This window comes from Vitis vinifera, chromosome 1, assembly GCF_030704535.1.
Source record: "Vitis vinifera cultivar Pinot Noir 40024 chromosome 1, ASM3070453v1".
NCBI lineage: Eukaryota > Viridiplantae > Streptophyta > Magnoliopsida > Vitales > Vitaceae > Vitis > Vitis vinifera.
Genome location: NC_081805.1, coordinates 12,007,501 through 12,022,019, shown reverse-complemented (window position 1 = coordinate 12,022,019; position 14,519 = coordinate 12,007,501). Strand labels below are relative to the sequence as shown.

The 14,519-nt window shown below is 36.8% G+C and overlaps 1 protein-coding gene across 1 annotated transcript in view; it reads right to left on the bottom strand.

The window, feature by feature from the left end:
* Positions 1–8,901: 8,901 nt before the first annotated feature.
* The window catches only part of LOC100265464 (cullin-3A), a 6,549-nt gene continuing 931 nt past the window's right edge, over positions 8,902–14,519 (bottom strand). Inside the window, exon 2 of the mRNA XM_002275215.5 lies at positions 8,902–11,127. Coding sequence (XP_002275251.1) covers positions 9,087–11,127 — 2,041 coding nt within the window. The 3' untranslated portion in view covers positions 8,902–9,086. The remainder of the gene's footprint in view (positions 11,128–14,519) is intronic.

The following is a 14,519-nucleotide window of genomic DNA, read 5'->3' as shown; positions in this document are numbered from 1 at the left end:
TCTTGAAGGAGAAGAGGAAGGAATTATTGGTGCTGCGGGGACTGCTTGTCTTGGAGATAATTCTGTAGAGTACTGTCAATGGCGATCTACACTGCGCTGTTAGTGGCTTTCTCATCACTATTTCTGTAACAGCTGGAGTACAAAAGACATGGAGATGTTTGATGCGCCTAGAGCTTGACTGGCCACATGTGACGAGATTCTTCTTTGCTGCCTTCGTCACAATGAAGCTGTGAGCATGGTGAGAAACCTCTTTGATCAGCGCGAACTAGTTAGATATGATGACGAGTGTAGTCTATGACACAGAGCAGCTTGTTATTCTAGTTTGTAAAAATCGTAACATCAATATGGGAAGGTATTTATGTGAAAGGAAGCTGCAGGCTATGAAATATTAACACCGGTCCAAATGTAAGTGATCCCGGCTATTTAGATTTGGTAAGAATCCGCTTGCTTCAAAAGATACAGCAAAGAGACAAATCAATTGTGGAAACTCCAAGGTAGACGTCACGTGGCGCATTGATAGATATTTGTGGAGTTTTTCAACTAGTTCAAAGGTGTCATTGCATGAAGAATAACTGTAGCCAAGGAAAGGGCTGATCTGGACGTTCTCTATATCAGAGCATCAAAATGGGAATATCAAGGTGCCGCCAACACACTCATCACAATCATGTTTGCACAATCAAAAGAGGATGGAGTCGACCTAATCGAATACGGACAGACCCAGACTGAAGACTTGCTGAGAACAGAGGCTCAGGCTTTGGGGTTAAGGTAATTTCAATATGCCTAAGGATTCTCATTTGTGCCACTCAGACCCAAAATAATCTCTGTTAGAAAGGAAGAAGGATGAGAAAGCTGGCTACAGAGATTCAAAGGAGAGTCACTACGATTCAAGCTTCTTGGATAACATGCTGTTCAGAGAGTTTGCCATAGAGTTTTGAGTTTTTGTTGTGAAAAGATGGATGAGAATATGTCGGTTGGTTGTGAGTAAGAATGTCTATGCTCGGCATGCCAAGTCAGTAATAGTTGAAGATGGGATCTAAAGGGCAAGCAAGGCCCATAGCATCGTGGCCTGGTTCAGTGACTATTCTGGCATCCAGTCAAACCTCCAAGGCATGTATCGTGTGGCCACCTTCAGGCATACTACTTTGGCCATGTGTCCTTCTCAATTCCTCCTTTCATCTATTTAAAAAAAAAATAATTTCCCACACTCTCATTCCTCAAAAATAATTTTTCAATTTCCATTTTGTAAATAATTCTTCAAATTTTGATTTTCAGATAAATTTCAACTCTCCTCCTTCATCCTTAGAACCTCTTACGTTCCAAAGTCTCTTTTTCCAATAAATCTTTGTTGCCATATTTCCTTTCGGCATACAATTTTCACAATTCTTTTGTTTTCTAAAATGTTTTAAAATAAACGAAAATTTAATTCCATAATTCCGAATAATGAAATTTATGGAATTAATTCATGCTAAAATAAACGGGCTTTGGTGGGGGCCCCACATATATGATCTCGTGACTGATTGACCGTTTGGTTGATTTATTTGTCATGCGTGTTTGATTTATTCTGTTCCTTGACATGCGTATAAGTATATGTACATATTCATTGTTCACTGATCCTGCTTCTGATAGCGCATTTGTCACTGGAGGTCCAGGTACGCACTCATTCTCATTTTGATTATTCTCTATGCATGCTCTTATTTTCATATGTGCAAGTTTGATTTGAGTATCCGCCGATTTCCTCATTGATTGCCACGTCAGTTTCAGTCTATTAGTAGAGACCCGACTTTAGGGACTTAGAGGGGTGCTACGGTCTTTACCGTACCTTCCTGACAAGTAACCTGACCCCCGAACCCGATCTGGTTTTTCACAGACCACCTTTTCCAAAACAAGGAGTCGCACTTAGGGTTTTTCTTTCTTATTTTGTTTACCCTTTAAAAATAAAACAAAAATAAGTGGCGACTCCAAGTCATTTTCTTAATCAAATAAAATCAATTTTTTTCAAATAAAAATCGAGCTCGCCATCGAGTGGGAAACGCATTGAGCGAGTCGAAATGCGGGGTCCACACCCGTGCAACACTCTTACATAGCAGCCGGTTTGTGTTATGCACAAATTCTTTGGATGAATCAAACACTTAGTGATTTTAATTTGTCTTTTGAGCATGTTCCTATTAAATGTGATAACACTAGTGCCATAAACATTTCAAAAAATCCCGTGTAACACTCTAGAACTAAGCATATAGAGATTAGAAACCATTTTCTTAGAGACCATGCACAAAAGGGTGACATTACACTTGAATTTGTAAGCACAAAATATCAACTTGTCGATATATTACAAAACCTCTAAGTGAAGAACAATTTGTTGATATTAGAAGACAATTAGGGGTGATTTCTTTATGATCAAATGATTGCTTGATGAATTCTTGTTGAATATACATTATGATTGCATGAATTTCATATCATATGCATCATATAGAAATACACTTAGGAAAATGGTCAAATTTGGACCAAAAATCAAAATTCCCTTGGCATTGGACATAAAAAATTGGGGATTTCAACTGAAAATGGTAGGGCGAGGATCACGAGACGAGAAAATGCACAAAAATCAAAGCATTGATCGCGTTGACCATTGACCAAGCGGTTGACTGGTTAGGGAACCGATCGATCGGTTCATCAGGGTGTCATTTTAAAAATCCCTTCTGCGCCTCATTTTTTCACTTGTTTCCTCTGGTTCTTCAAGGTTTGTGTCGTTTTAGCTGCCCAAAAGTGATTTTTGACACCATTGCAGCTTTTTAAGGGTTTCAAATTGATTTTTGGAGGTTAGGGCTTTGGATTTGGGACCTAGGGCTTCGGATTTGGGACGAGTTCTCTGTTATCCGTGTGCCTCAGCCAGCTTCAGCTCCATTTTCGCGCACTTAGGGCTTTTGTCTGGGTTCATTTTCTCTTGGTTGTGTTCTCTTCTCTCTCTACCAGCCTTGTCTCTTTCTCTTCTGTTATTTTGTTGGCTCCTAGGAGGGAGACAATAGCCTCTAGGGCACAGGGCAAGCGCCCCGCCAAGTCATCTCAGCCTGATCAGATGGAGGCTCGCTGAAAGGCGAGGTATGACACGACATTCTTCAGTTTAGTAGAGGACTATCAGAGATACAAGTAAAAGTTCGCTTAGAGGAAAGTAGTTCCAAGGAGAAGTGTCAATTTCTCCCAACTTCAGTATTTCAGGTTTGAGGGACTCTTTGGACGGATGGGATGGTTGCTAGTAGTGACGATTTTCGAGCCAATTTTCTTGACTCTGGTGCATGCATTCTATTCACGAGTGACATATGGACTTAGTGGATCGATCACTTCCACCATTAGAAGTGTTGAGATTAGGTTGAGCCCGGAGAGCATTTGCCGCATTTTCGACATCCCTTCAGTTGGACTCAGGGTGTATGAATCCAAGGTTTGGCCCACTGTGTCGGGTTTCGAGCCTAGAGAGGCTATTTAGAAGATGTGCGGTCTTGCAGACGCCCAGGGGATGGCCAAACCATAGGCACATAGTTTGACCATGATCAGCCGAGTCCTTCATCACATGATCTACTCCATCTTATTGCCACGAGAAGGACACCGAGATGAGGTCTCGTATCTTGAGGCATTTCTCATAGACTCGATTATGACGGGAAGACGGATTCACATGGGGTATCTGATGATGATGCACATGATATTATGATGCGAGAGCACAACCCGAGTACTCCCCTACGACCACTTCCTTACTAGAGTATTCAAGGATGTCGGGGTTGATTCGAGCAGAGAGACGGACTTCGAGGCCCCTACCATTTATGACACTTATAATGAGCAATCCCTGGGGTAGATGAAGTTTGAGAAGGCCCTCGATAGCTCCTGGATTAGGAGAGCTGAGCGACCACCGGCACAGGCCTGGGGACAGGGACAAATGCATCCCGGAGTAGAGGAAAAGGCCGAGATCAGAGAGATGGAGGGTGGGTTAGACCCTCAGAGAGACTTTGAGCAGAGAGGGCCCGAGCTTGATATTCCTTCTCCACCCAAGTCAGAGGGTATTCAGTTTGAGGCCACATTCTCTAAGCCTATGTTGTTTAAGCCTATGATGTCTGAGCCGACTTACACAGCTGGACCATCCTCTCAGCCATCATTTACCGAGCTTCCTCACACAGAGATACCATTTTAGGCACCTCACACTCCTGATCATGTGTCTTAGATGGATTTATCTACTCAGATCAGTTCACTTGGCACTCGTATGGAGGAGCTTGCAGTAGTCAGTGATACTCGATTCTGTTCTATGGAGGATCGCATGGATCAGTATCAAACAGGCTTCACCTCCAAGTTTAAGCATCTACAGTAGAGATTTGAGCGTATAGAGAAGCGTATGGATTAGTAGTAGGCTGCATTTGAGCATCTCCAGCAAAGTATTGAGCGCATTGAGAGTCGCTAGGAGAGTCAGCATGAAGAGATGATGGCTTACCTCCACTTCATGTTTTCACCTCTTCAGCCTTGATTTCATCGAGACCCCCTTCATTTCCTTTTGATGTTGCCAAAGGGGGAGAGATATTTAGGATCTAGGAGACCTATACATGCATGTCATTATCATAGATTAGCTTTGTTTCGTGTACATTTGACTTTACTATATATGATATGCTATTTTCATGATTTGCATTGTTTCCTCTTGAAAATTCGCATGTCCTGATTATCTTGGTTTTAAATTCATAAATTTCAAATTGATTGATCCATAATTGGTTTGAGCGTGAGATTTCTTTTTCTCCTAGATAATCGAGGTTTGTCATCATAAAAAATGGGGAGATTGTTAGCCCAAGGGTTATCCTAATCGGGTTTTGATGATAACAAACCATGGTTAAGTGACTAATTGATATGAATGGTAAAGAATCTCAGGTATAAATTCAAAAATTCATCAAAGGACCAAATGGATACAAGATTGAGACTTTTGGAAGACTTTTGATCATAGGAAACAAATGTAAAATGAATGCATAGGTGCACTAAGGATTTTCATACTGTTTCATGCATCTTAGAAAACTCGGTTTATCCTTTAAAACTTCGATTTCATTTAAACCCGAGTTTGATCAAATGTACCTTAGGCAAAACGTTTTAAAATTGGCATATTAATTCACTTAAAGACCTTGCCTAAGTGTTACAAAAGAAAGGAATTGAAAAAGAAAGGTTTTTGGGGCCAAAAGGCTGAACTTGTTAAGGCTCTAACGAACCGGCCGACCAGTTACTCTTGTCCGGTCGAGGTCCGGTCGAGGAGTGCCAAAAACACTCTCTCTCATCTAGTAGCTTTCTCTTCCCGGTTGAGGTTCACCCCTTCCTAGTCGAGATTCGGTCGACCTTCGGTCGAGGCAACGGTAACTTGCCAAAGCATTAAATGCTCCAATGGCTAGTGAACCGGTCGACCCCTCGCTCGACTAGTCGAGGCTACCTTTTGTTGTTTTTGGCTCCCGACCTTAGAAACCTATAAATTGAGAGCTCCACTTCATCTATTACATAGAGAACACTTGCAATCAATTGTCTACCTACCTGTTCTTAGCCTAAAAGCTCTCATTTCTTTCATAGTGCATTAAATCATCACTTACATATCCTTTAGTGCACCCTTGTGAGTCATCCTAGCTTTGTTTTGTATTTGAGCTATCTTTGAGTTAGGTTGAGGGATTCATTCTTGTAAAAACTAAGTGTTAAAGCCTTCAAGAGGTTTGAATCTTGAAGAGATTGTGTAAGAACCCATTGGAACCGGAATCCAAGTGTAAGAAGATTGGAAGCTTGGTTGAAGCTTCAAGTTAGTGGAACCCTCACTCGGTTAGGAGATTGAGAAGAGTGGATGTAGGTAAGGAAGTGTCGAACCACTATAAAACCTGAGTTTGAATTCTCTAACTCTATCTCTTTATTTTTGTTTATATTGTGCTTGAACTTGTTGTGTTGAGAAAGTTTTTTTAAAAAACCCAATTCACCCCCTCTTTTGGGTGTTTTTCTTAATTAAGCATAACCTTTATTTTCTCAGTCCAAAATATTTTCTCTACCTCTCTTTCTCACCCAAAATGCAGAACGAGCTTTCACCTCTAAAGAAAAAAGAAAAATCCCCCACAAAAGGACAAAATGGCCTTTTTAAAAGGCCAATGAACAAATAAACAAAACTAGACTAAACCTAAGGGCCACTAAAAGTCATATCAGGATCTACAAAAACTCTCTAATGGTCTCCATAAAATGGCTCAAAAATCAATGACAAGCCGAGTAATAGTGGACCACTAAGGGATGTAACAAATGGCTAAATAAAAAGGGTTCTTAAGCACATACTACAAGCGAGCACAAAGTGAAAGAAAAATAAATAAGAGATGATACGTACTAGATTACTGTTTTGAAGTGAATAAGGGTACATATCTTTTTAATGAGGGACGAATAAAAATCTAAACTATTATTTTGGATTTATTTTGGACAAAATAGTATTACTAATATTTTGGAAGGTGTCGACTCAATTGGCATTTGGTTGATACCAACTTCCATGTATAAGGAAGTTGTTTGAAGTAACACTTTACATGATACTTTAATAAAAATCACCTAAACTTAAGATAAAATAAAGTTTTCTTGAACAAATAACTTTGATATATGAGAAAGTTGTCTTTTAAAGTAATGCTTTTAATTAAAAAGACTATATATCTTGAGTAAAAATTATGTCTTGATAGGAAAATTAAATAAAAATAATTTTAAAATGATCAATGTTAATAAAAATAAAATAAAATCAATGTTTAAGGAAATTGTCTAAGAAAGTAACACCCGTTAATCAAATTTGAGTATTTATAAATAATTAAGTCTTCAACAAAGTTTGTTTTTAAAAACAACTTTAATGTAAATTATTTATATTTTAATATTTACTATTTTATTTTTAATAAAAAAAATCAATTTACACCTAAGTTGGTTTTTAAAATGACAACCTTCATTAAAAAAAAAAAAAAAAAGCCATTATTTTCTTTAAAAAAAAGAAAAGAAAAAAAAAAGAAAACATTGAAATTGTATTTTAAAGAGAACTTCCTATATGAAAAGTTATAGAAAATACGTCTTTTAGATAACTTTCTATATTGAAAGATTTATGGAAGGTTTATTTTAAAATGAGAATATCTATGTCGAATAATATATATATATTATGAAAAGTAATTACAAAAGTATTTTTTTCAAAAGATATTTTTAAGTATAAATCTAATTTTTTATTTCAATATATGGTGATTGATATGAAAATTATCAAAGTCGTCTCTTCAATAATAACTTTCAAGTGGCCAAAAACTGTAATAGATTCCTCAATACTTTTACTTCCCTCTCTTTCGTCACACGCCTTTTTTCATCAGCTTTTACAAGTAAGGTCGCTTTAAGAGTTATTGTCATGGTCTTGTTGTGATATGGCATGGGTGGCATACCCTTATCAGAGGTCACCTCAGCTGTGACGTCACCTCCATTGCAGCAGGCATGGGAGATCATTAAGGTGCTCCCTAGGTCGTTTGTGTTGTACGCTTGGGTTGTTGCAACTTGCAAGAGGTTGCACCTTCAGCATAATCGTGACCACAGGCAAGCGAATTGTGCTTGATAGGTTCCAAATGCCTCCAGGCTCCAGCCCTTGCTATTGCCTTGATTTCTCAAGCCCTGCTCATCTTCGCACCTTAGCACAAAACACCAAAAAGGCTCAAAAGATGTGATCAAAACCATGCTCTTCTTGACCCCCATTGCGCATTTATCTTCTACCTATATTTGATTGGTTGGAGAGGACTGTAGGATAAGATACTTCTACTTGTATTTGATATGTAAAATAAATAATAAATAAATATATATATTTTTAATTTTTAATATCTATTTAAACTAAAAATTATATTAAAAATATATAAAACCTCTCACATGTTTTATATTATTTGAAAATACTTTTACAATTTATCTTTAATAAGTAATTTTTTATTTCTTTGTTAGTAATACTCATAATTGTATATTTATAATTTATATATAAAAACTAATATATTATGACAAAACCATTTGTGTATATTAAATTATATATATATATATATATATATATATATATATATATATATATATATATATATATATATATATATATTTATGGTGTGTTTTATACTTATTTTCTTAGTTTTTTTTCTTTTCTTTTGAACTACAAATTTAGTTTTTTTAATCAATTTATTTGTTTTATAAAATAAGTAGTATAAAAAATGTGAAAAAAAAAATTAATAAAAAGAATAAATTGATGATTCATATGACACATATATGTCATATATTAACTCACAATTACTATATCTCATGCATATTAACTTAGGATTATTGTATCAGTATCCTAAACGAGATTGTAGGTGGGTTCTCTAGCCCAAAATCAATCTATTTAGGGCCTATCTGTAGTTAGAAGCCTCTCAATGATGGACTTGATAAATAATTGCCACTGGGAGGGTGAGTCATTGTGGGAAAGTATGGAAATATAGCAGGGCGTTGGGGTAGAAAGGCGGTATTGTATCAAATGGTGGAGGATTGTGATGCATCATGCGGGATTGAAATTCTCAGAATCCCGAATATTCGACTGGGATATAAGAGAATGCAAGAACAATGAAAATGGAAGGTTTATTCTATTTCACTGTAAACGAGTCCTCTTTTGGTATCTGGTTTCTTTGAACAATCTATGAAAAATAATCCTCAATGTTTAATCTTAACCGTTTAAAAAGAAAGAAAATGGTAGAACCTTTGAAGGGCTGCACATTTCAATCAAGATTTCTTGAACTCTTAGCCATCCGGATCAAAATGCTTCAAAGCCCGGTAAGTAAACCTCGGCAGTAGCTCTAACTGGAAGAGTTTGTTCTTATAGGTGAGGCAATTACTGAAAAGCAAACAGATGGGAAGCCAACATCTCTAAAGGGAGCAGAAATAAACGGATATGATTCATTGAAACCAATTGGAGCTTGCAGAAATTAAAGAACAATTTTTCACTAACCAAATAAGGTACAAACCAGTTGTCAAAGCTACCTTTCCAACAAGAGCCGAACAATCTGCTCAAGCTGCTTCATCAGGCAAGATATCATTACAACTTCCTAGCTGTTTCTTCAGGCAAGGTATCGGTACAACTTCCTATCCACATTGTCTCTCTCCAAGAAATCACGTTCAATAAGGGACTCGATCCGTTTTTTAATTTCTACAGGATTGGCCAGGAACCGAGACTGCAACTGCTTTGTCACCTCAGCAATAAGATTGTTATGATCCAGTACCCTCCTCGATTTCATGATCCTCACTATGGCAGCCTCAATCTGTGGCTTCCTATCCTCCTCTACTCTTTGCCTGGTTTCCTGTTTTTCAGGCTCTGTTTCCTTTTGTGCAACTACAGTTCCTATCTTCACCTTATAGAGTTTATTAGTGAATTTGTCATTAACGAAAAATACATCATCTTCACCAATATCTTTGCTCATGGGCTCTTTCCGAAGAACATTTTTACCTTTTACACAAGCCATGGATTGCATGCACCTCTTCAAATCTGAAGCAGGGATCTCTGTTGCCTGCTCAATCTCCTTGTAGCTTAGCCGATCAGCATTGTTAAACAGCATAAGAACACACATTTGGTAAGTGGACACGTGTAGCTCATGCTTCTGGCCCTTAGCAAAAGTTGCTTTTATATCAGCTGTTCCCATGTTAGTTTGCCAGGTCAATCTCCGACCAGTATGGGTCCCAAGGTAATATGACCGGAACTTCTCACAGAGAGCCAACATTTCAGTAGGCAGGTTGCAGGTGATGCTGGGCTGAGTAGGCCAAGACCCTGTTGTCAAAACGGTGACAGCCAGCGTAGGGCCATCCCCTAAGTCAGCACCATGGGCTGAATTAAATCCTTGCATGGTATCCTGAGAGGTTTTCATGTCGGTAAACATGCCTTCTAATTTGCAAGTAAATTGGTACCCACACTCTGTCTTGAGCTTAACTATCAGACTTCTCTCTGCATCATCAGAAACAGTTTTTCCAGACAGGAGTCGTTTTGCCAAATGCTGTTTATAATACTTCTCAAATACGTCTTTCTCCTGCAAGTAGCGGAACAGCATCATCACCTTATCAAGGATAATCTCCACATCCTCCTCACTAACCCCCTTCAGGCCTTTGCGGAGTTTGTCATCCACAAATAATGAAATGAACTCAGGAGAACGAGGGTTCAAATTAATGAAGTATTCAAAAGAGGAAGTCAAAGCATTCTGGAATGTTTTGTCATTGTTAAATGATGAGCCTATGATTCTATCGTACTTATCTTTTTCATCCAAGAGGCGTTGAACAAATTCTACAGGATCCCTCAACCTTTCAGGATCAGTAACAAGATGCTTACCAGTGTCCCTGATATGAGAGGTCATCACCTCTCGTATTGTTGAAAGGCCATTTGGAACCCGGCGGAACAAGTTGTACATTCTTCCTAGGTCATCATATTTATCATCAAGAAGCATGTTTACCAAACCTGAGTTCTCCATATGAACTAGCCTCAGCATGTGGTTTGCAATCATCTCCTTCTCCACCACATTAGTGATCTTGACTTCACTCTTGGCATCCAAGTACTGGGATACCCTTTCCATTTCTTCGTTTAGCCGTCTTTCAGCTTTCTTCAGGTAGTCTGCACAATCACAGCACTCAATAAACTTCTGAGACTCAACCCTGTAGAAATCAGCTGAAACCTCAAGGAAAGGCTTTTCAAAGTCTTCCTGATAGACAGAAGAACCCAAATCCATTAGCATTTTAATTATATTCCTCATCAGTCCACGGTTTATGACTTCACCATTACGTTCTCTGAGTACTAGTTCAAGGAGTGTATTTAGTAGCCTTGTTTGGATTTTGCTGGAGTGGATAATGTTGTCCCTCCACAGATTCAGCCCAAGCTCATGAACAGGGGTTTTATGAGTACTTGGTATGAAAGTCCTGTCCATGTACATTAGTATGTCTCGTATCATTTGCAATGCCTTGTTATGATCTGCCCACTTTCTATTCAGCTCCTCCAGAAACAAACCTCCCTGAGCAGCCTCTATAAACTTTGATATGTCTTTGAGATGTGAAGTCATAGTTGAAACCAGCCCTGAGTACAACTTCTCACCAAATTTGTGCAGTACCATATTGTAAGCATTCCTGAAACATACCGAAGTTAAAACATCAGGTAAAAAAGATTCAAAATTAGGATATCAAAAACAAAATCCTGAACAAAGAGAAGAGAGTGAAAGAGACAGTATGATGAAATTTAAAAGTTATTTGCAGCAAATAATCACCAAACATGGAGTGTTATAAATGTCAAAAAACCCATGAAAAGTCTACATGATATTCAGACAATCTGGTACATGGAAGAGCCAATGAACTTGATTAGCCAGGGAATTTGCGAGCATCGATGGTGTGCATGAAACTATAAATCTTTGAAAGGAGCAAAATAAATCAAGAAAAGTTCTCGATAACTGCTTTTTTTCCCTTTTCATAATGCAGAAGGGGAATCCATGTGAATAGAAAGGCATTTATCCAGACAGCCAGCGAAGTAAAAATTGGCTGATATGGATCTGCCCTCTATCATACATTACTTGAATACCAGGGAGGCTTGAAGTCTGAACCTCTGGTTCATTGCCAGAGAACACTGCTGTGAAACCACAGATCGACAGCAGCAGAAGTTCTCAATAATAACCGAATAGCTACAGCCAGGCATAAATTGAAGTAAGAAGTAAAAAAAGTCATTAGTTATATTATGTAAAAAGCTGAGACCTAAGGGCATCATGGTTAGTTACATCAGTAGTTAATTAGTAATTATATCATGTATTGTTTTCAAATTTCTCTAATCACATGTCATATCCGGTCAGCTGCATCCTGCATCATATTAGTCAATGCTAGCATTTATGGTAAGTTTCAAATATTAGAAGTTAAAAAGAAAAAAATAAAGAAATGTATGCGCAAGAATGCGCCATGTGTATGCATTACCATTATCCAAAAGTTCCAAGTTCCTGACCAATATTTCAAACAAAAGAAAAGGAATTATGAGCATGTACAAACAATCAATATATTTGTATGGACATATATGCCTATATGGCATGTTTGAAGCTCCAACTACCAAGTTCATCATTAACCCCACCAATGGGTCCCATTTCTCAAAAGGAAGAAAAAGATTTTTAATTTAAAAACATGAGAAAAAATAGAGTAAAATTTACATCAAAACTTAATTGCCACAAGGAAGGAAAATATTTTATAATGGATGGAGGGAAAGCAAACAAACAGAGTTTCTAAAGTTTAAATTTTTTAACTTTAAAATGCCTTCTGCACAACATTATAAAGAAAAGAAAAGAAAAATTACCAATAATGTATTTATATACAACAATATAGTCTATAAAAAAAAAGACAATAGTATAAAGGCAAAAAAAAGGTTAAAACTTTATGTCTCTTAAAAACTATTTAAAAGAATGTCAAATGCACACATATCATATATATTGTTTATCATATGTCTAGTAAAATACACTTAAAATCATTCCACGTTTAAAAAATGTATTGTACGATATCATCTACATTAAGTTTTCACAATTTTAGCAATATATCATCTTAAAAATTCAATATTACTGCCAAGCTTCATTTCCTAATGGCCCATTTAAGAAACAAAAAAACCTAGAAAGGGAATTGTTTTATAAAACTCTATTGAAAATGACTAGAAAAATGGTAGTATTGTAAACTTTAAGTACTGGAAATGAAGTTGTGAAAAGCTGGAAGTGAGATCTAACATTCTAGTACTGAATCCAATTGAGCAGTTTGAAATGAACAAAAAAAAAAAAAAAAAAATCCAAGATTTAGAACTATGAACTTTAAAAATTGCCATTTCAGAATTAAACAAAAGCATTGGGTCAAACCATCTTGTAAGTCCTATTCATTAAAATGGCATTTTTTGAAAAATTAATGGATTTCTTTTTATTATAGACAAGGAAAAATATATAAAAGGGCAGACCTAATAAAAGGGGGCACAAACCAAGTACACAGAAAGCATACATAGAGCACAAAAGGCAAAGAGGAAAAAGAACAGTAAAGAAAAAAAAACAAGGGCTACACGCCCCAACCCTAACTCAACCATCAATGAAATCCAAGAGAGAAAGATCAAGCCCCCATGGAATCCTAGCTCAGTCAAAGAAAGTTTTAAGCTTGAATGTTCACCATCTGATTAAGTTCCTGCCAATAAAAGCATTTTCATTACTTTAATGAATAAATTTGAAAGCATCTTCATCAACCTCTACATTATCAACAACAGGAAATATATAATAAAAATAGGATTGCCTACAAATTTACTAATGAAATCAACAACTCGATATGAATGGAAACATGTGTTCTGAAACCACACAGTTCCTGAAATTGAAGACACTCACTTTACTATCTACAGCTTTAGTTAGTAAATTATCCTCAGCACTTAACAAAATCAACTCCTCAATAAAAATGAAGGTATATGTCGTGATTCCACAAGATCCCCAAAATCACAGAGACTTGTTTTAGCATATTATCCATACCATTTCCTAATTCTTGGGACATATTAACTCTTCGCAGAATGAAATTTCATAATTGGTGAGCATTTGTTCACATAGGGATACATGAGGACTCAGGTGTGCACAGGATGACTTAGGCTGCTAGGCAACTGAGATTGAGTCCTAAACTTTACTGTGCATAAAAAATTGAAAGATAAGAAAAATGAAAATGTATATTAAAACAGATAAATGCAGATAGTGTACTGGTTAAATTAAAAGATAGCACTTTCATGTTAGTTTATTACAATACAAATTGAATTTTGAATATAAATAGTTGTCACTATCCCCAGAGAGTTCATAATTAAGATATTAACTAAAAATCCATCATCAAGTGTCACTGATTTTCCATTTAATTTTTGTAAGGGCAATAGAATCATACTTGATAGCCAAATGTTCTATCGCATCACACATCAGTAATATGCATTGCAACACGTCAAAGCAACATCAGATATTTGAGACAACTCATGCCAAGATATTGCTTCACTTGATTTGGGTATAAAAGCATATAAATACAAATCAGCCCATTCCACCATCAATATGCGTTGTGCAACAGGTCTCAGTTATGATGAATACCTAAATCAAGTAGCAAACCAGTGTAGGGCACTTCTACTAAGCTTCCACCATAAATATGACCCTCTTACCTTACTATTGGGTAAAAGTAATTTCCGACATTCCCTTAACAATAGAAGTGTCACTACATCACATGGTCTCAAACCTTACATTTCTGGGCTCAAAAGACTAGACACAGGCACCAAGTTCTGATCCTAACAATATTACTAACTAATGAAACACGATTAAGATAGAAATAATGTACTATTGCGTAGCATAAATGCAATTCAACACATAACCATTGCTGTCACAATAATAGTGGATTTAAAACAATCCGCCAAAAAAAAAAATGGAAATAATAACTTCATCAGTGTATATGCAGAGGAAAACTCCAATCATTAAGGGCGTGTATGACACTCCACTGATGATCCCACATGCTAA